General features: G+C 44.0%; 1 protein-coding gene across 9 annotated transcripts in view; it reads right to left on the bottom strand.

Moving 5' to 3' along the window:
- Positions 1-22,945, bottom strand: part of sec31a (SEC31 homolog A, COPII coat complex component) — a 162,391-nt gene that overhangs the window by 9,974 nt on the left and 129,472 nt on the right. For 4 of the 9 annotated variants that reach the window (XM_072496351.1, XM_072496355.1, XM_072496352.1 and 1 more), the window contains 5 exons: positions 15,215-15,508; positions 8,338-8,376; positions 5,955-6,019; positions 2,561-2,827; positions 512-631 (listed from right to left, as the gene is read on the bottom strand). In XM_072496351.1, the coding sequence (XP_072352452.1) occupies positions 512-631; positions 2,561-2,827; positions 5,955-6,019; positions 8,338-8,376; positions 15,215-15,508 (785 nt within the window). The remainder of the gene's footprint in view (positions 1-511; positions 632-2,560; positions 2,828-5,954; positions 6,020-8,337; positions 8,377-15,214; positions 15,509-22,945) is intronic. The other 5 variants (XM_072496353.1, XM_072496360.1, XM_072496358.1 and 2 more) reach the window with 3 other exon arrangements.

Below are 22,945 nucleotides of genomic sequence, written 5' to 3'. Positions count from 1 at the left end.
AGGAAAACAATTGGAGTATAAATATCACATTTAAGTTAAAATCAGCAAACTCAACTGATGGCAGGAATCAAACCCCGAACCATATAAATCAATGTTGCACCACATAAAATATTTGGTTCCTCAGCCATCAGAATGTCATCTTCATGGTGCAGTACAACATAAAGACTCATGTACTTTTAAAAAGACTTACAACCTTGTCACTGGAGCTACTATGCACATTACTGAATAACTCATAAGAGCTTTGACAAAGGGTCATCTGGACTCAAAACATTAGCTTTTTTCTCTGCCTACAGATGCTGCCAGACTTGCTGAGCGTTTCCAGCATTTTCTCTTTGGTTTCAGATTCCAGCATCCGCAGTAATTTGCTTTTACTCATAAGAAATGTCTATCAAGTAGTCTCAAAGGGCAATCAGCCTACAAATAGGCGGTATGGTCTTAGCACAAGATCAATAACGCAACCTATTATCTACACATTCAAATGTAAATGAAATGAACTGTGTGTAGCACGTACAGGATCAGTGGCTGCGGTCATGCATCGCTGAATCAATCCTTCAAATATGATCTTCAGAATGGCATGCTCTTCTGGAATGGGTTTCTTGGCAATTTTCTCAGTGGTTACTGGTTGTACTGGCTGAGCAAGTAGAAGAATAGTGTCAGAATTATTACAGCGCAAGTCGTCATTTGGCCCATCAAATTCCAGGTCATTACCATATTTTAAAAGTTCTTCCTCATATCCCATATGTATCCCTTGTCCAAAACCATAAATCTATGTCCCTTATTCTTTTAACATCAGTTAACAGGAAGACTTTTCCTCCATCTACCTGTCTAAACTCTCATAATCATGTAGACTTAATGATATAATAATAATGCAATAATAAAATAATAATAATAATAAAATAATATAATAATAATACACTTATATCAGATCTCCCCTCAGCCTCCCTTGCTCCATGAACAACAAATCCAGCCTTTCCAAACTAGCCTGTCAGCTAAATTTCCTCATTTCTGGAACCATTCTGGTGAATGTCCTCTCCAGAACCCTCACATCATTCCTGACGTGTGATGACCAGAACAGTTCACAGTACTTTAGTTGCGGCCTAACAATGCTTTATAAAAGATTCAGCTTTAATTCCTTGCATTTTTACTCAATACCTCTATTTTATGATGCCCCAGATCCCACACGTTTTGCCAACTATTCTCTCAATATACCTGATCAGTTGTGAAAATTCTACCTACATAAACCCTCGTGTCCCTCTGCCCACTATTTAGAACGACACCATTGAGTATATATTGCCTCTCCCTTCTACTAAAATGCTCATCAGATATATGCAGCACCAACCCCAGTTTTACCAACATACATCTCAAAACTTGCATTTACAGTGGTAGCATTGACAATCAAGTTTGGCTGTAGCAACCAAGTTCGACTGCTGCAGCTGAGAGGTTATTATTCGGTTCTCTACATAGACAACTGTGTAGGAGAAGGCACTGTTAAAAAAAACATCTGCCAAAGCCAGCAGCTTGTATTGAGAAGTTGCTGCATAACTGGAAGGAGGAAATAAGTTGAAAAGCAACTTAACGTCTATAAAATACTTATAGAGTAATTGGGCAGGGTTCTGCTGATGTAGGTGGAGTTCTGTAGTTGAAGAATAAAAGTTTAAAAAGATATTTTCTTTGACTTTTAAAAAACTTTGTCAATATTTGTATACTAACTTCACATTAAACAAAGAGAGCAGGACAAAGGATTATTCTGCCAGTCCAACATCAATATTTTGTTCCAGGCTTGTGCCCTCTCTACTGTCTCCATTAATGCAACCAAATTCTTTGGACATCTGACTGGTGTATTTCTATTTTATGTTTGGCTGGATCATTCTTTAGTTTCTTTATTTGAAACATTCAGCCATCTTAGTTATAAAGAAATGCTAATTTGGAATGGAATAGATGATGGCAGTATTTTGGAAGTAGGAAGCAAAGCATGAAAGAATTTCAAATGAAAGCTTTTCTCTCTTGATTGATGCAGGCAAGCAGGCTTACTGAGTGTTTTCAGCATTCTGTGTTCTTGTTTCAGATTCCTCTGCCCGCAGTATTTTTCTCATTTTTAATGAAAGAGTTTAGTTTGTTCTAAATAAACTAAAAGCAAATGCTATAATGGAGTCTTTCCAACTGCATAAGAATTAAATTTTTAAAAATCTTCTATTCTCCCATCCTGGATCAAATTTGTGATAATGGGTTAATCAGATTTCATCTGAGCCAGGTTTTCATAGGAGGTTAGGACATAGGAACAAGTGTAGGCCATCTGGCCCTTCAAGCCTGCTCCGCCATTCAATAAGATCATGGCTGACTTGGTTGTGGTCACAAGTCCGCTTCTCTGTCTGTCCCTGATAACCTCCGTCTCCCTTGACGATCAAAAACCTATCCACCTCAGCCTTGGATAATAAAGTGAATGACTCAGCCTCCACTGCTTTCTGGGAAAGAGACCAATGACCCTCCAGAGAGAAAAATCTCACCTCATCTTTTGCTTGTATGTGATACATAGGTTTAAAATCCAAAGAAAATGTTGTACCTGCATAATATCACCAGTAGGTGCACCTGGAGCTTCCTCCGTGCTATGTTTTGGCATCATTGTTTGTAGTGTGGGCTGCATCCCAGGCTGCAATATTCCCTGATAGGGACTTTGACCTCCTGGTTGAGTTGGAAGTTGCTGAGGAGTCTGGAACGAACTCTGCAGGGGAGGGGGAGGTTGCTGATGCTGCGTTGGAGCCGGAGGGTCTGCGACTGGGTTCATTATGGGAGCTGTGATGGGTGCAGGAGGAGTAAAGTTGCCTGGCACCTACACAATATAATAGATTAAAATGATGAATGGACAGTTATTAAACAAAAAATAATCATCATGGATTGCTTAATAAGTTGAAAAACAGCTAAGGTTCTGCAGTAACTATTGGAAATTCACAACTTTGTGGCTTTTAGAGATGATAATTTAACAGTGCAGCAAAAAATAAATTCTGCATTTTCTAATGGAATCTAAAAATGATATTTATCTATAAATAATCAACATTCAAGTGATGAATTCATAAAGACGTATCAAATTAAAATAGAAAGTACTGGAAATATACAGCAAGCTCATCGCCATTTGCACATGGAGAACATTTATCATTAGCTCTGATACAAGGATATAAGTGCCTAACTTGTGCTTTCTCTTTGTAGGAATGAACTTTCTCCTGTAATGATATTGAATTTGCTGTTTCAGGGACTCCCTGTCCTGAGTGCAGTCTTATTTTCAGTGCTCACTTCAAGTAGATCTAAGCACTTATATGTTTTACAGGTTACTGCGGGACGGGGGCTGAATTGGCTTGCAGTGGGACTTCATGGCACAGAACTGGCCAGCAGCTCTAAGTGCTCTGCAGTGGCTGCTGCCAGGCCTGCAAGTCAACCCAAAAAATCCCAATGCAGCCTGGAGTAAGGCAAGTGTGAGGTGTCCAGCGAGGAGGGTTTGGTCATTTTAGGAACAGATATGGAAAGATTCTGTTGAAAGGAAAGGGGAGATGTGGGCAGGTACCATCTTGGGGGGCTGCCCCCGATGAGCAAAGAGTGCTCCTCGAAGATAGCACCCCCATTCCTTTTCATTCTTTAAAAATTATTAGGACTGCCCTCACCAACTGCACGTGCAGCATGGGAACATAGTGGTTAACACAATGGCTTCACAGCGCCAGGGTCCCAGGTTCGATTCCCGGCTTGGGTCACTGGCTGTGTGGAGTCTGCACGTTCTCCCAGTGTCTGTGTGGGTTTCCTACGGGTGCTCCGGTTTCCTCCCACAGTCCAAAGATGTGCAGGGGTAGGTGGATTGGCTACGCTAAATTGCCCATTAGTGTCCAAAAAAGGTAAGGTAAGGTGGGGTTACGGTGATAGGGTGGAAGTGTGGGGATAGGATAGAAGTGTGGGGATAGGGTGGAGGTGTGGGCTTAGGTAGGGTGGTCTTTCCAAGGGCCGATGCAGACTCGATGGGCCAAATGGCCTCCTTCTGCACTGTAAATTCTGTGACTTTAGAGTCTAATTGAACTGTTAAACAATCTCAATTGACTCTCAATTATTTATTTACAAATGATGATTGGGCTGCCAATTTCAGCACCCGCCCACTGACCACGTTAAGAGAGGGAAGCTCAGGGGTGGGTGGGAAGATGGTGGGTTCTGTCTTACGTACTTCCCTACCAAAAACCCGCCCCGTTCGGGCATGTAAAATCTAGCCATTTAGAGTATAAAAACAGAACTACTGAAGTGTGGTTCATTCCCTAGATTACTTGCAGTCTTCGAGCCAAAGGCAGCTTATGGTTGTACCTCCTGGAGTGGCAGGTGATGCACAAAGATTCCAAACCCTAGTGCTGGGTGGGTGCTCATGTTGCACCATTGGAAACACAGGCATGTGTCCCCGTTATTGAGATGACCTTTCACCAGGATTTGGTAAGGGCGGCACGGTGGCGCAGTGGTTAGCACTCCTGCCTGCAGCATTGAGGACCTGGGTTCGATCCTGGCCCTGGGTCACGGTCTGTGTGGAGTTTGCACATTCTCCCCGTGTCTGCGTGGGTCTCACCCCCACAACCCAAAGATGTGCAGGGTAGGTGGATTGGCCATGCTAAATTGCCTCTTAATTGGAAAAAAATAATTGGGTACTTTAAGTTAAAAAGGATTTGGTCCACGCATGTGGTCAGATCAAAACTATTCTGCTGCCTATTTCCAGCATTCAGTTTTTTTCCTTTATCTTCAAATAATAATTTACCATAGCCCCATCTTTAACTATGAAGAAACTTACGACATTGTACAGTTCTTACAATTGCATTTGTTACAAATTCCTATGTTCCCATTTGAATGGAATTTATCAAGATGCAACTTCAGTCTCCCTCAAGCAAGGACAGTGTGACATTTCCTCTGATAAGAGTGTGTTTTAACAGTCACAAGTTTACATAGTGCCAATATAAACATGGATAAAAATATAAAAAGAACAACAGAATGCACAATGTTATGGCGGAGATTAAATTGTCCTCGTCCAATTAACTCTCGCTGTCTAACTCTACTCAATTTTATGATTAATCTTATACTTAATCTTCGCACCATGTGTCATGGCAGAATTTTTTTTAAATTCATTCAGCATTAATTGGCCTCGAGAAAGTGGAGAGCTGCCTTATTGAACCACTGAAATCCATGTGTTGTAGTTACATGCTCAGTGCTGGGATTTTGATCCAGCAATAGTGAAGGAATGGTAACATAATTCCAAGTCCAGGTAGTGTGTGGTTTGGAGGGGATGTTGCAGGTGGTGATGTTCCCACTCAACTGCTGCCCTTGTCCTTCTAGGTGATAGAGGTCGCAGGTTTGGAAGGTGCTGTCTAAGGAACCTTGGTGGGTTCTTGCAGTGCACCTTGAAGGTGGTACACACTCCTGCCACTGTTCGTTGATGGTGGAGTGAATGTTGATGGCGGTGGATTGGGTGCCAAACCAGTGGGCTGCTTTGTCGTGGATGGCGTTGAGCTGGAGGGTTGTTGGAGCTGCACTCATCCAGGCAAGTGGAGGGTATTCCACCACACTCCTGACTTATGCTTTGTAGATGGTGGAAAGGCTTGGGAGAGTCATGAGGGGAGTTACTCATGACGGAATTCCCAACCTCTGACCTGCTCTTGCAGCCATAGTATTTATATGGCACACCCTGTTCAGTTTCAGGTCAATAGCAATCCCTAGGATGTTGATAGTGGAGGATTCAGCAATGGTAATGCCATTGAATGTCGATTGGACTCTCTCTTGTTGGGAGATGGTCACTGCCTGGCACTTAAGTGGTGTGAATGTTATTTGTCACTTATCAGCCCAAGGCTGAATATTGTCCAGATCATGTTGCACATGGACACGGACTGCTTCAGTATCTGAATAATGGTTTGGAATAACTAGTTTTGAAAAAATTAACATTTTAAAATTACCATGATCTTTTTCTTTGGCATCCTATTATTGAGAGCTGGAGGGTCATTCCAACCATTGTGCGGTCCTGTGAAAAATAATTTTATTTTTTTATTGAGCTGCTTGAACTTTGTAAGGTCAAATCACATGAATTTTTTCATCTCTGAGAGCAACAGGCATCATCATTACTGCCCAAGATCTCCAAGACACCTTTTGTCTGGTTTTGTTATTTTCGCCCAACCCTCAATAATTATTTAATCAATAACCCTGAAGAGACTGAGCTGCTCACTTGTGGATCTTCAGCTGCCTCTTCCTCAAGCACTGTCACAGTCTGGCTTCAAGCAATGTTTCAGTATTCACAAAAGGCCGGGAACAATTTTTCCATCAATAGCTTAAATATTCAGATGAAAGAAACAAAACTAGATACAAAGTAATGATGTGCATGAATCAGCACATGTTGACACGAGGCTCACAGTTCTATCTTTCACAACAGCTGTTAGCTTATAGTGTGAATATATCTGCTATTTAATAGCATTGCAAATATGCAAACATAAATCAGGCACTGTAACTGCTAAATACATTGAAGAATTTAATTTTTGTTACAATTCTTCAGTCTGACTTCTGATAAAGATCTGAGCAATTTACCACAAACATGCAATCAGAATTCCTACATGATGCAACGATAATGTGCATTCCTTGTTAAGGTAGATTTTCTCACACTGGTAAGATAACAGTTGTGCACCTCTGAATTTTATTTTCAGAGAGTAAATTCCAGCACAGAAAGAGTCTGGCTATTCCTAAGCATCAAATGTATAATCTTAAACACCCACTGTTCTTTTTACATCCCCACTGTGTAAAAGATTAACACTCACTTTAGTCTCCTGAGGTTCAACTATGATTTAAGGATCTCAAAGCTGTGGAACTCCTCATCTCCTCTCAGTCTTCCCCTCCTCTCACAAGGTTCAAATTTTGAAAACTCAACCTGCCCTCACCTAGTTCTCAATACTCCTGTTTCCTTCATTAATTGTGGTATTCTCAGCTACAGGTCTTGGCCATGCGCATGACAGAAAATGCAAATGTCACTTCTAGATGTGCACATTTGTCCAACCTCTGACACGAGCTTTCCTGCCCTAAACTTTGTCCGGCAAGGATATAAGATTTTAATGAAATGAGGAAACTACAGTAAATATTAAAAGCTACGGAATTGAACTGGCTTTGGAATATGGAAATATATCAAAGTAACTGCAGCTCATTATGTACATGTTAACGTGATCAACGATAATGACACAGCATAAAAATTTCATGGGCACAGCATTTTACCTTACTGAACATTTCTGCCTATACAGCAATGAACTCACTAGAAATTGCTCACAAAGATATAAAACTATTACCATAGTTACAGGTCACGTGCCTGTGTCAATACAAAGGACAAGAGTAGAGATCCAGAGGGTGTTGCTATTGAACCTCTCTGGATCAAAAAGTTTTATTCTGGTGTGAAAGACTTCTCCTCAAAGGAGGAAAGCTGTTATTTCACAAAACTTTATTTGGTGAAAATAGCTCTCTTAATATTTTATAATAAGAAATTATTCTGGTTACACAAAACAGAGATCAAAATCAGACAATTAACAAGTACCACAGGATTCCTTTACTTGGGTTTAATTCTGTCTCAGGTTATCCAGGAAGCACCCTCACAATCATCAATGGAACTTCTGCAATACCTACGAGCATTTCACCCTGTCCCCATTTTAAAATGTTCTAAGTGTAATCATATTTCATAGTGTTCCCATCAACCAAGATTAGATTAAATTCTTCCAATACTTCAAAAATCCCATGGCCAATAAGCATCAATCTGAGAGAAGGAATAATCTTGTATTATTTTAATACAAGTGCAGCTGTTTGCAGAAAGCTTGCGCTAATCAACACAGAATGAATTAAAATTTAATTTAATGGGAGGCGGAGAAGAGATAATGACTTGGAGTCAAGTACCAGGATTTTGATTCCTGGTAAATGGTTTATTTTTGAAAAGCTGTGGAATTATATGCATTTTTGTTTGTTCATTAGTGATTCTGTTAATAACTATCAATCAGAGCCAGAAGCTAGCACAACAGAGAGAGAGTCAGCAACATTCGTAGGCTGAATTGGCTCTCGGTACCTTTTCAATAATTTCTTTTAAAAACACATACTTGAAAACATTCCATATGTGCAGTGTAGTCTTTGGTGGACTTCTATAAACTTCAAAGCAAACCCGCTGAACGGTGTTGGGTATCACAGCATTAGTTATTATAAATAATCTGCTTCATTGATTGAATTAAACTTCAGCATCATAAGGATTCCATTAGAATTTAAAAAAAAATTATTCCCAAATCAACTGAAATTTCCAGAGTAATATTTCACACTCTAGTTCACCTTCTAAGCAAGTAGTTTGGTCCAGAGAATATGTGTCTCCTGTAGACAGAAGCAAAGTAAATTCAGAAAAAAGAGGTGCATGATTTGGGTAACTTCTAAATTGTTTTGTAATTTGGTATATGCTAATATTTAGGGGTAAACAGATAGGAGATGACTCAGTAGCTTGCATTAAAGTAACCAAATCCTCAGAGATGAAAAGAACATGTCGTTTTTCAGTATTTCTTCTCAGGTTGTTTTTCTTATAAAAACTAGTAGGAGACTTCAATTAGTATTTTAATACATTTCTGTGTCAAAATTCGATATCCCTTACATTGGCAATCCTCTTGTCACATGAAGTACATTCTCATCCTCCTTAAGAGCGCACAGTATATGGCTTCTGATAGCTTGCATGTTGGCGCTGTATACATTCTAAATTCAGGCTGCAAGGTGACTGTGGCAGTGTTTACACTGAAAAAGCAGTCTGAGCCTGGTTAGCTGGAGCTCCAACCACACCAGCTTTGACATAGGCCCAGTGAGATTATTTCTGAAATTGGGATACAGCTAAAATTTTAAAACCTGAATCTCAAACCTAAACAGAGCACATGAAAATCTTAAGCTCCTCAAAATAAAAGCTGCTTGTGATAAGTAAACACCTCTTTTTTTCAATCCAGTGGCAGAGAATAATGTAATAGAACTGCAGGACACAAACACATTTTTCAACCTGGTGGTCACGTCATGTGAAAAGAAAATGCTATGCATTACTTGAGGGGCAGTAGTTGTAAAGCAAGCTTGTCCAATCATCCCGCTCCCGGGCCACATTTTTCTCACTCAAGGATCGATGAGTAAATTTTAGAAAGATAAAGTTTGGCAAAACAATGAATTGAAATTTCAGAAAACGTTGAGCTTTCAAGCAAAGAACTGCAGAACAAATGTAAAGCAATGTTGTAGCAATAAATTGTTGAGTTATAAAGCCTTAAAAATTACCAGGAGGTTGGAGGGTTGGTGTAAGTGGGTATGAGTGTGTGCCTGTGTATGTGTTGGTGTGCAGCGGTGACAGGGAGTGAGAAAACCGAGACTGGGCATAAGGCAGACACACACCCCCATCACTCGGTCACTCAGTCCCATGCCCCAATCCACCGATCACTCACCCCCACCCATTCCCACACACATACACCCAACCCGGTCACTGTCTCCTCCCCAGTCCCACCAAAATGACAAAATATCAAACTCACTGAGCCCAATGCACATGCCACGTGGGTTCCTGCCCCTGCCGTGGCCCACTCACGTGGGACTCATTCCCGCCGTGGCCCAGCCAGGCACCCATCCCTACTTACCTTCACTTCTCTTACCCACCGGCCTTCAGCACACTGTTCGCTGCCCCAACAAATCTGACTGTCTCTGCTTCATTCGTTGCAGAATCTTGCATCGAAAGTTAACTGGTTAACAAAAATTATGAACACAGGCTCAGGTTCCCGCATAGAGATGTGTTGTGTGCCGCATCCAGCCCCTGTGCTCTACCTTGGACAGCCTGTTCTCAAGTTCTGAACATCCAAAAATTGGTGAGAAAGGTGGTCGTTCTCGGATTAGAGCACTGATTTTCACCACAGTCCAAGCTAAGACAGTGAGCAAACTATATGCAGAGTTCTAGAGTGTGACTGTCTTCCTGCATATCAGTGAACCATTAAAATGTGGTCCATTCTAAGAATACCAACTTGGTTCAGTGCAAATTGGATTTAGTTCACTGGCCTATGTCACGTTAATGATTTCTGGGATCAGTCCCTTGGGTGAATTGAATCTACCAAATTACTAGTGGGATGGCTTAGACTAACGTAACCTATGTAACCTTTCTTTATTTGCTGCTCTCCATCGATTGACAATCTTCTAGCGCAGGTTTTTTCAAGTGTCACAACCCATGGGTGGTAGAAGGGTCACGATGTTCTGCATCCATCAGCCGTTAACGCAGAGTTTCAGAATGGCAGCATACAGACGCTGGCAGGGAAAATCCAGCCTAAAATATCAATCCAGTCCTCTAGAGGGAGCAATTATTTGATAGAAGGGGAGAGAAAAGTTCTAGGATTTTTTTTGAAATTGTTTGCAGCTACTCCCACTTTGTGACATCAGAGCAATCTTGCCAATGAAACTGTAATATTAATATGGGGGCATTTAAAAATGTCACTCCTGTAAACATTGCGGTCCCCCTCCCCACGGCCACCAGCCCCTTTCCGGCAGCGGCTCCGCTTCAACAATCATGTGTCGCAAAACGTTTGGTAGATTCCTCGACCTCTCCTGGCCAAAGCTGCGGCACAAGAGTTCGCCCAGATATGGTCCATCTGCACCTTACATCTCCCTGGACACGGATCCAGTGTCCTCTGCCACGATGCAGTACAGTTGTCTAGTGGACGATGTCAAGGGGGCGATATTCCCCCTCTGGGAGACCGTCCTGCAGCTGAAAGATCCCGTCATGCAACAGAAGGAGACCATCAAAGAACTCAATGCCAAGCTCAGCAGATGTGAGAGTCAGAGTATCAGAGCCCTTGGTGAGTTCTAACAAAGAGTACAGCCCATGGTCATCACCACATATACCATCAACATCACTGATCAGCTCGCTATTGGAGTGGAATAATGCAGAAAGGTGCTTTCTTGCATTTAGATTCAAAAATAATTTGTACTACATTTCAGACCCACCACCCAGCAAGTCAACCATTCTACAACAATTGCTCTGGGACTTGATGGAAGATGTCAATTAATGCAATCCATATTTATCTTTATCTTCATTATTGTCACAAGTAGGCTTACATTAACACTGCAATGAAGTTCTGTGAAAAGCCCCTAGTCGCCACACTCCGGCGCCTGTTCGGATACACAGAGGGAGAATTTAGAATGTCCAATTCACCTAACAAACACCTCTTTCGGGACTTGTGGCAGGAAACCGGAGCACTTGGAGAAAACTCACGCAGACAGCGAGGACGTGCAGACTACGCAAAGACAGTGACCAAAGCTGGAAATCGAACCTGGGACCCTGGCGCTGTGAAGCAACAGTGCTAACCATTGTGCTGCAATGCCGCCCATAGCCCAAATGGATTTAAATTGCACTCCCAGATCATTGGACAGTCAGGAACTTAATATGTGTATCCATTGAACCTATCTACACTGTTCAGTTCATTCATTGAAGGGATGCCCATGTTGCTGGCAAGTCCAATATTTGTTGCACATTTCTAGTTGCCCATGTGAAAATGGTCATAGACGTTTACAGCATGGAAACAGGCATTTGGCCCAGCTTGTCCATGGCACCCAGTTTCTATCGCTAAGCTAGTCCCACTTGCCCGCATTTGGCCCATATCCCTCTATACCCACCCTGCCCATGTAACTGTCTAATTGCTTTTTAAAAGAAAAAAATTGTATCCGCCTCTACCACTGCTTCTGGCAGCCCGTTCCAGCTGCTCACCACCCTGTGTGAAAAATGTCCTCTCTGGTCTCTTTTGTATCCCCTCTCACCTTAAACCTGTGCCCTCTAGTTCAAGATTCCTCTACTTTTCGGAAAAGATGTTGACTTATCTATGCTCCTCATTATTTTATAGACCTCGATAAGATCACCCCTAAGCCTTGTAAGCTCCATGGAAAAAAGTCCCAGCCTATCCGTGAATTGTCATTTTGAGCCCCTGTGGTGGCGTAGGTACATCAACCCTGTTCGGTAAAGAGCTCCAAGACCGACACAGCAACAATGAAGGAACAGCCATATATATTTGAGTCAGTTTGGTCTGAGACTTGGAGAGGACCTTACAGGTTCTGATGTTCCCACACACTTCCTGCCCTTGTTCTTCTAGGTGGTAAAAGTCAGAGGTTTGAAAGGCGCTGTCAAAGAAATGTTGTCAATTTGCTGCAGTGCGTTTTGTGAATGGTACCATGGCTGCCAATGTGCTCTGGTTGTGCAGGGACTGAATGTTTAAGGTGATGAATGAGGTGCCAATTAAGCGGGCTGCTTTGCCCCGGAGGACGTCAAGCTTCTGGAGTGTTGAACCTCACCCAAGCAAGTCACACTCCTGAATTGTGACTTGTAGATGGTAGACAAGCTTTGGGGAGTGAGGAGTGTTCATGTTTGCATTTCTTTGTTCTTGTGTGGTTTGATTGTTTTGCAAGTTGGACTTGGGTGGGCTGTTTCATTCTGTGGGTGGGGGGGGGGGGGGGGGTGCGGTTTGATCTATTTGTTATAACTGTTGTGAAAATATATAGCTCCCTGTTGGAGTACTATGTTTTAAATGTTTTTATACTTTGTGTCCTTTTTCTGTTAGCAGTTTTCTTCACACTGGGTAGAAGGCGCCCTGCTGGCCAAAGAGTTAATTGACGGGAGTGGTGCAGTGGAGGTGACTGCAGCTCATTATATTAGTTTTGTTTTAGGTAATGAGCTTTGTGTTTTTGCTCTGTTTGGGGTTAGGTTTAATTAGAAGTAGAATTTAGTGTTTTTTGTTCGCCTTACTGTTTTTTGTTTGTATATTTGGGTGTGGTACTGTTTGAGGGGAGGGGGTGTTGGGTACGGATAGTTTGCCGATGGTGACTGCAGATATTTCTTTGTTTAGTTTTGTTAGTGGCTTTGGCAGCCATCTTGAGTGAGCCTGGTTGCTGTACTTTCTATGGGACTGCTGGATAACCCCTCTTGTTGGAAATGGCTGACTCCGGATTGAGGGGGAGGTGGGAGGCCCCCAATCGTTTGGTCACCTGGTCTTAAAATGAAATGGTAGTTGGTCCACATTATTCACACGTGGTGTTGAATTAACTATTATGGAATAGTATTTGGCATCTTTTACTTCATTGGTAAATTGGTTTCTGAGCTGCTCTGCTATTATAGTGATGAAGCCATTGTAGGTTTGGGGCATTATAGGTTTGGGGTGTTAAAAAGTTAGTTTTCCCTAAGCCCCAATATTGATACCCTTTCATATGTTCTTTGAGAAGATCATCAAATTCACAGATATTCAAAGCAGGCTGAAAACATTACCTCTCGAGTTGACAATGACGACTCATTATGTGCTCTTAGAGGTAGTCCCAAGGAAGACAGCAGTTTGACATCTCAGCACTTTCCTCCAAAAAGAACACTCCTTTTAAAACTGAGCCAATAATGCAGGATCAATTCTTTGAAATAATTTACATCTCTGAACGAATGCACACATAGCTTTAATATGAGCTTTGGAAGTTCCATGATCAACAATATCTCTTCCAACATTTCTCCTGTTAGAGAAATTTCTAATGTTTCTCCACATGTTCCTGGCTGACTATCTGGCCTAGTGGCCTGTTCTTTTAGGATGGTTGCCAGCCTACCTTCATTAGCTCTGGGTTGGAAGTCGAGAATCACCCCACTACTCCCCTCAATGGCTGTTGGCCAGTGCCGCCTCCTCCTCGCCTCGCCGGAGGCTTTGCAGTCTCGCACCCCAATGTTACGTCGGCAACCTCTCTTTTGCCTCAGGCTGCCCGCCAAACCAAATGCCAGAATCCTGGCTGCTGCTGAAAGTTCAGAAACTCAACACCGATTCAGAAGATCTATGTCTGAACTGCTCTAAGTCTGCACCATCTCTCAATGTCTGGCAAACCTTTTTTCTGCTCTAAAGGGGAGTCCACCAATTAGAGTCCGATGTTTTGTATTGCCTGCTGATAGGAGTCTATCAGCAAATTTAAAGCTACCAAGGCTCTGATTGGTGTTCCCATGGTGCTCCCGCCACAACAGTCACCTCTCCGTATACCCCCCACATTGGCTGGAGCCCCACACTGCAGTACTGTGTGTTTAATTTTGCACCCAAGAGGACAGAGAGACCTAGGTTTGACAAAGCAGCTGAAAGATCATGTCCTGCAGTGTAACTCTCCCTCAGTACAACACTGGAGTATCTACCCAGATTCAAGTTTCAAGAGTGGGGCTCGACTTCTTGACGCAGAGAGCTACCAGAAAGCCAAAGTGATCTGATTAGTTTAAAATAATCAAGCAACAACTCTGTCCTTCAGTAGGGTAATTTGCAACCAAGGCACCTTGAGATTTGAGCAAAAGCTGTTGAAGGAAAATCAGGAAAGCATTTTCCCACAAAGGGCTGTGGAAGTGAAGAATGCATTGGCTAGAAGGCCATAGATGGCACTTCAATTGTGGTGTTTACAATGGAGGTGGGCAAGTACTTGGGAAGGGAAGGTCTTAAAGAACGTGGAGAAAAATGCAGAATGAAGATTATAAAGTTAGAAATTAGTGGGACAGAACTGATGAGCCAGGTATTTGTATCTTGTTCCAATTTGGTGAAAGTTTGATGAAGAAATTTATGCTTTCATTATTGAGGTGATATACTTGTGCTCAGATGGATAAGGATCAGTTGATGGTTATAGCTTAAACCCCCCTCCTTGGAACAGTGAGGAAAACCAGAAGAACTGAAGTCTATATTAGTTAACTGAAAACAAGGCGCAGAAGAGACATGCAACGTTTTGAGTGTTTACATTCTACAATCATGTGGCCCGCCATCATGCACACTGCAAGTGACCTTAGTTTATTACCTTCATGTAAAGACAGGTCATGTCTCCCTATGAAAGTTTTGACTAAGAAAAGCATGCATCATTTTTGTCATGTACACATCATGCAAGGATGCATTTTAACATAATACATTTATGTTTGTGAACAAACATATTAGGTCAGCCAAACATTTTTCATAGGTTTAGCCTTTTAAAACATCGTTAAATCAAGGTCAATGCGTAGAAAGATGCTTATGGAAGACATGCTTTCTTACCCTGCACATCAACTGAGATGAGGCAGAAATCTAATTTGCCGTCAGTCGTACAATGTTAAATTCAAAATGCATTCCAAACAAGAAAATAACAACATGCCAACAGCAAACTGTTTTTTGGGAGGCAGGCAGTTCATTACTTGCAGATGATGTACCTGTTGATCCAGTTGATGGTGGATAGCCTACAGAAGACATTGGAGCTCCAGGTCCGCCATGCTGGTAGGATGCTCCAGAGTGAGGAAGAAAAGCAGAAGCAGAGCCAGATGATGTAGCAGATGTTTGTAGCTGTCCTGGATATGGAGCAGCCACGGAAGGAGACAAAGAGTGAGAGGGAACAGAAGGCAAATATACAGATGGGTAGGAAGATGGGGGTGGAGGTGCAGTAGGTTGATGAGGTTGATAATAAGTTGGTCCCCCTGCTCCTTGGGGGAACTGTTGTGGTTGGTAAGCTATGGAACAGAATTAAAATGTTAGTAAACATGAAAGAATGATTAAATAAACATTTATTATGGGTTAATAATAAAAACTTAGCAAAATATTGGATAAAATCAAGCAGAACATAAAAAGTGCGATAGGTTCCTGCACCATAAATTTGCTGCTACTGTAAGCAAGTCAAAGTTCTGTAATTCTTCTCAGGTTCAATGCTGTGCCAAAATAAATTAGTGGTGGTGGGGCTTTGGTCGGGGTGGGGGAGGTGTTTGCGTAGTATCATAGCTCCACACACTACAATTCATCAGGATTATAAATCCCCAACATCCTACTTTCAGACCAACTCTCTGATTCTTATTTGGCTAAAGTACAGAACAGCAAAGAAAAGGCCATTTGGCCCATAAGGTTTGTGTTGGTGTTTTTACTTCATGCAAGCCTCGTTCCATCTACTTTACCTCACCGTACTAACATATCCTTCTGTTAATTCTTTCCTCTTAGAATTTAACTAGCTTCCCATCAACTACTCCATGTAGTAGCAAGTTCCATACTTGCAGCACTGAGTAAATACGTCACTCTCGAATTACTTGGTGCATTAATTTGTGACTATCTTGCATTTACAGCCCTTCGTTTTGCACTCCCCGAAAGTGGCAAAATCGTCTCTATATCTATCCTAACAAACCCCCCTTCATAATTTTAAAAGATCTCGAACATTAGTGTATTGCAAAGTATTCAGTAATACAAATTGACATTCTATGGTGACTAAAGTATCCTTTTTACTGTGAGATCAGTATTATGTATCTGTCATTTAAATAAAAAATTAAGAGCTGAATTCTCCCATGTCCCTGCCAGCAGAGTGGGAGAATTTGGCAGGAGGGACAGAAATCTGTTTCACCCTGGTGTGAATTTACAGCGGGATCTTGCGCTGGTACCACATATTCACACTGTTAATGGGATGCACATGAAGGCCGACTCTCCCGCTCTTCTCCCAGATTCTCTGCGATGCCGGTGGGAAAACACAGCAACGTAAAACACATTGTACAACACAGATGTCAGGACTCTTTTGGCCAAGCCTGGGGATGCCTCTCGAGTTTGGGATGGAGGCCTCCCACAACCCTTGAACATCACAAGTGGAATGGGAATGCATTTGCAAGTGAAGCTTCCAGATTTGGTGCCCTGGAGGGGGTTCATCTGGTAGCCTCAGAATATTTCTGCAGATTCATCTTCATTCTCAGGAGGTCCACCTTCTTTCTGCAATGGTGGGTCAGTGATGTGGCATCTTTTCACTATGGCACCCAGACACAATGGCACACTACATGCCAAAGTCTGTCCCACTACTGAATACTGTGAAATATTCAGGTGCATAATGAGGTTGGGGCCAGATGATTTGGCGTGTTTTCACGCTGGCTGCTGCAACAAGAAACACGTTCCCACCCTCGCCATAGCACCTAGTCGCACAATGGGAGAATTCTGTTCTAAATCTTTTTCCTTGCGCTGGAAGCAGAGTTGTTGGAGGTAGAAGACAGAAATAAGGACCTGAGGTCCAAGGTTGATGACCTTGAGAACAGGTCACAATGGCAGAACCTCAGTATCATGGGGCTGCCTGAAGGTGTGGAGGATCCGAGGCCGACTGACTATTATGTGAAGATGTTCATGAAGCTGTTGGAGGTGGAGGCAAGGCCAGTTGAGGTGGGCAAAAGGAGCAATGTACGAATATGGGGAGAAGGCCATCCGTTTGTTGGCTGGTCAGCTCAGGCACCAGGCGGCCTCCCAGGAGATTGTTCAGATACAAGAGGCGAGTGAGGGGTTAGTGTCCGCTCCGGAGAAGGTCAGGAGTTTTATCAAAAGCTGAACAGGTCAGAGACGCCGGGTGAATGAGTTGGATATTGTGGAGTATTTGGAGGGATTGGAATGCTTTCTGGTGGAGGAGGAGGATAGGGAGAAGTCATTGTGGAATGAGCTGATTCGGGATACCAGCAAAAGTGCAGACAGGCACGGCACAAGGGCCAGGTGGGAACCCGGTGGAATTTTAAAGAAGTTTGCGAACTGGCTGATACCGCTGTTGGTGGAAATGTTTCAGGATGTGGTGGCAAGTGGGGTGCTCCAGGAGATGACGAGGCAGTCTTCCATTTTGCTTCTGTTGAAGAAAGATATTTTAAATTAGAAATTTAGAGTGTCCAATTCATTTTTCTTCCAATTAATGGGCAATTTAGCGTGGCCAATTCACCTACCCTGCGCATCTTTTTGGGTTGTGGGGCTGACACCCATGCAGGCACAGTGAGAATGTGCAAACTCACTGGGGCGGCACATGGTGCAGTGGTTAGCACTGGGGCGGCACATGGTGCAGTGGTTAGCACTGGGGCTGCAGCACATGAGGAACCGGGTTCAAATCTCAGCCCTGGGTCACTGTCCGTGTGGAGCTTGCACATTCTCCCCGTCTGCGTGGGTTTCACCCCCACAACCCAAAGATGTGCAGGTTAGGTGGATTGGTCATGCTAAAGTGCCCCTTAATTGGAAAAAACAATAATTGGGGACTCTAAATTTATTTAAAAAGAGAGAATGTGCAAACTCCACAAGGACAGTGACCTGGAGCCGGAATCGAACCCAGGTCCTTGGCGCTGAGGCAACAGTGCTAAGCATTGCACCTCCGTGCCACCTCTACTGAAGAAAGATAAGGACCCTGTAGAGTGCAGCTTGTATCGGCCGATATCTCTACTAAATGTGGATGGCAAGTTCAGGTTGGATGAGTGTCTTCGCAGGTGGCTGGTGAGGACCAGGCAGGTTTCTAAACAGCAGGCGGTTATCCTCGAATGTGCAGCGTTTGTTGAACGAGGTGCTCTCCCCGTCTGGGGGGAGGGAGCAGGAGGTTAATGTGACACTGGATGCGGGGAAGGCCTTCGTTAAAATGCAGTGGAGTTACGTATTTGCGGTGTTGGAACGGTTTGGGATAGGGCCCAAGTTTGTGCCATAGATTAAGTTGCTTTATCAGGAGCCCAAGGCGAGCGTCCATACGAATGATCTGAATTTGGGTTACTTCCAGTTGTATAGGGTGAACGAGGCAGAGGTACAATGCCTCCCCCATCCGGTTTGCACTGGCGATAGAGCCTTTGGCCATCGCGCTGAGGCAGTGGACTCCATGGTGGGGGATATAATAGGGCTGTTGACCCGATTTGGGGCTTCCAAACTGAACTTGGGGAAGAGTGAGTGCTATTCGGTTTCGCTACCAGGGAAGGGTGCGGTTTTGGGAGGGTTGCCGTTTCATGTGGCGATCTCCCAATTTAGGTATCCGGCGGTGCAGGTGGTTTGAGATTGGGCCCGCCTCCGTAAATTGAGCTTCACATGCCTGGTGGGTAGGGTCAAGGCGGATATACGGAGGTGGGATAGCTTCCCTCTGTCATTGGCCGACCGGTTCAATCGATAAGGTGAATATTTTACGACTGTTGCTATTTTTATTCCGATGCCTGCCAGAGTTTTTGCCAAAGACATTTTTTCAGGGTTGGAGCAGTTGATCACGCTGATTAATTGGGCGAGCAAGATGGCCAGAATTTGGAAAATGGTGCTTCAGAGGGGTCGGCAGTCGGATGTTTTGGCTTTGTCAAATTTGATTTATTACTACGGGGCAGTGATCGCTGAGAAGGTGGTCGGTTGGTATGGGGACCAACAGGAAATTTGGGTGAAGATGGAGGTGGGTTCATATAAGCATTCGGGGGTCACGGGCACTGGTGACGGCGCCACTCCCAATCTCCCCAGGGAAATATTCGGGCAATCAGGTGGTTGAAGGCAATTTTGGCAGCATTTTAAGTTTTTTTTAAAGTAAACTTAAAGTACCCAATTCATTTTTTCCAATTAAAGGGCAATTTAGCATGGTCAATCCACCTAACCTGCACATCTTTGGGTTGTGGGGGTGAAACCCACGCAAACACGGGGAGAATGTGCAAACTCCACACGGACAGTGACCCAGAGCCGGGATCGAACCTGGGACCTCGGTGCCGTGAGGCAGCAGTGCGAACCACTGTGCCACCATGGGCAGCATTTTAACTTAATAATAATCTTTATTGTCACAAGTAGTCTTACGTTAACACTGCAATGAAGTCACTGTGAAAAGCTCCTAGTTGCCACATTCCGGCACCTGTTCGGGTACACAGAGGGAGAATTCAGAATGTCCAAATTACCTAACAGCACATCTTTCGGGACTTGTGGGAGGAAACCGAAGCACCCGGAAGAAACCCACGCAGACACGCGGAGAACGTGCAGACTCCGCACAGACAGCGACCCAAACCGGAAATCGAACCTGAGGCTCTGGACTGTGAAGCAACAGTGCTACCCACTGTGCACGGTAGGGGTGGTGTTGAAGACGTCGCCTATCTGTGCAAATCTCGTTTGAACTGGCTAGATTAGATGCTAGGTTCTGGGGTTCAGAGAACAAAGTGGTGGTAAGAAGGAGGGAATTGTTTCTGGAAGGGTGATTTGTGAGCTTGGAGGAACTGATGGAGAAGTATGGGATGCCGTGGACTGAAGCTTTCTGGTAAATGCAGGTGCGGGATTTTGCAACATTCTCTGTGATGCTGCCCTCCTTGCTGTTAGAGAGTGCGCTGTCGGTGGCAGATATGGATCTTGCGGATTTATGGGAGCATTCTGGGGGAGGATATGGTACCGCTGGAGAGGGTTAAGAGAAGTGGCAGGAGGAGTTGGGAATGGCACTGGAGGACGGGTGGGGGGGAGTAGTGTGAAGTGTTGTGCAGGATGAACGCTACAACTGCGTTTGCAAAATTAGAGTTGATTCAGTTAAAGGTGGTGCATGGGGTATATTTAACTAGGTCAAGGATGAGTCGCTTGTTTGAGGGAGTGGAGGACGTGCGCGAGCGGTGTGGGAGGGGTCCAGCCAATCATGTTCACATGTCCTATGCTGGGGCGGTTTGGGGGCTCATTCTTCAGCACCATGTTACCTCCATCTTGCAAATGGATTTGGAGCCCAATCCCCTAAGGGCCATATTTGGGGTGCCGACCTGCCAGAACTGCAGATGGGGGTGGTTGTTTTGGCCTTCACCTCGCTAATTGCTTGCAGGCAGGTCCTGTTGAGGTGGAGGTCAGCTTCTCTGCCCTGTGTCTCAGTATGGCAGGGAGACTTAATGGAATTCTTTTACCTTGAAATAGTTAAGTTCACCTTGAGAGGGGCGATCGAGGGGTCCTATAAAAGATGGCGACGAGGAGATTCTCACAATAACTTCATTGCAATGTTAATGTAAGTCTACTTGCGACACTAATAAAGATTTGGCAGTTTATTCATATTCTTGAGTGCCATGACTGAGTGGTGAACAGGTGGTGGGTGGAGCACAATGGTTCTCGTGATGGGAAAACTGGTCTTTCTATATGGGGAGACGCCCGATACGGAGCACACTACCTTCCATTGACCTTTTCATCCTGGGCTTCTTTCCCAGGATTCTCCAGTTCTGTGGCCCTTTTAAGGTCTAGAGTGGGTTCTGCTCGTAGATTTCTCCGTGTTGCGATGTTTTTTATCCCGCATATCAATCGGTAGTATTTCAGGAAGGAATGGCCCATACTCAGTCTTCCACCGGTTTCTTGAGCCTGGTCAGAATTCTGTCACGGATTCTCCAGGGGTCCTTCCAGCCATGTTAACTCTGTAACTCTGGAGAATTATCGATGGTCTTGGGTCAGAGTGATTTGCCACTAACTCTAACAGTTCAAAGGTTTTGAATCAGGGCCTGCCAGGTACGTCAAACTCTTTTTTTCTCTCATAAATTTGGAGTACCCAATTCTTTTTTCCCCCAATTAAGCAGCAATTTAGCATGGCCAATTCACCTAACCTGCACATCTTTTTGGGTTGTTGACCCGGGACCGCGAGCGAACCCGGGTCCTCGGCGCCATGAGGCAGCAGTGCTAACCATTGTGCCACAGTGCTGCCCTTAGGGTACATCAAACTTTTAATGGTACCGAACTTCGGGCTTCAAAAATAGCCAGAAGGATTACATTGTGTTGGTCGTCACCTTCTATGCTGTTAGCACGGTTAGAAAAGTGCATTTTTTCAGCATACTGGGGCCAGTCCTCGACACCTGCATCGTATAGCTCGAGTTTTTAGAATGGAGGCTTTTCCGGGTTATCCTTGAACTTTGTTCCTTACCAGAGTTTCAAGGAATGCTGTCTAGAATCTCATACTTGGTCCTCATCACCAATAAAGTAATCCAGAAGACACACAGGCGGCAGCTAAACAGGTTTATTTTAACTCAAAAAGATGAATCTGCTGCCGCGGCGAACAACACAAATGTCCCAGCCCGGGGCAATTGCAACCCCAGACGGGGTCTGGAAGCAGCAATTAAAGGCCTCATTAACAAGCGGGCCTCCGCTTGCAACCACAGGAACTCGTGCTCTACGAGCCCCACGGGAAGATTGATCAGTGATCCCCCCGTGGTCCTTGTGAACGTTATCACAGTCACCCCTCCTCTAATTTACCTTTCGCAGTAAAGATTTCAGCCATCTTATACCAGTGTTCTTCAAAGTCGGGGGCGAGACCCGCGGGCGGGTGTTGGGAGGGTTGCGGAGCTGTTGTCCGCGGCGCTCCCGATCGCGCAAATCCCCGCATAGCAGCCAGTTTTTCATAATAATCGGGCACGCATGCGCACTACAGCCGCTATTTTTTTTAACGGTTACAGCTTTTTGTTTTACAAGTTCTGTCGTGGTTTTTATTCATTTATTTTATTTATTTAGGGTTTTTTTTCATTTATTTTATTCATTTTTTTTTTACAAGTTCGGGGGGGTTTTATTCATTTTTTTCATTTATTTTATTCATTTTTTCGGGGTGGGGTTTATTTGATAAATGTTTACAGGAAAAATATTCAGAACTTTGGACAGATGGAGACTCCATACTTTCCGACACCAGAAGGCTTCATTTCACCCAACAGGTTCCATTGGAGGAGCGTGTACGAGGGCCAAAGGGTCCCAAAACCATTTCCTCCATTTTTGTCAGCAGCAAACAAGGTAAGAGAAAATGGTGGGTCGCGCAGATCGGCCGGCGTGGGGTCGCGAAGGTCAGCCGACGTGGGTCACGAAGGTCGGCCGGCGTGGGTCACGAAGGTCGGCCGGCGTGGGTCACGAAGGTCGGCCGGCATGGGTTGCGAAGGTCAGCTGGCATGGGTCGCAAAGGTCGACCAGCGTGGGTCGCGAAGGTCGGCCGGCGTGGGCCGCGAAGGTTGGCCAGTTGGTAAAAATGGGTCCCCGGAAAAAAAGTTTGAAGAACACTGATCTTATACCACACTGTGAAACTCATTCCCTAACCAACCTTGTTACCTCTCTCCATGCTTCCAAAGGTTTCCTGAACAATTCATTCTTTGATTTATCCATTGGTCACTAACTCTTCCCAGTCTTTTTCATGTGTTTAGGAAATTTGCCAAGAACTGGGTGTGTGACAAGTCAAGTTGTCATTGCTGATGTCTACAAATAATCCC

This window comes from Scyliorhinus torazame, chromosome 3 (assembly GCF_047496885.1).
Source record: "Scyliorhinus torazame isolate Kashiwa2021f chromosome 3, sScyTor2.1, whole genome shotgun sequence".
NCBI classification, from domain to species: Eukaryota; Metazoa; Chordata; class Chondrichthyes; order Carcharhiniformes; family Scyliorhinidae; genus Scyliorhinus; species Scyliorhinus torazame.
This window is presented reverse-complemented; position numbering and strand designations above follow the sequence as displayed.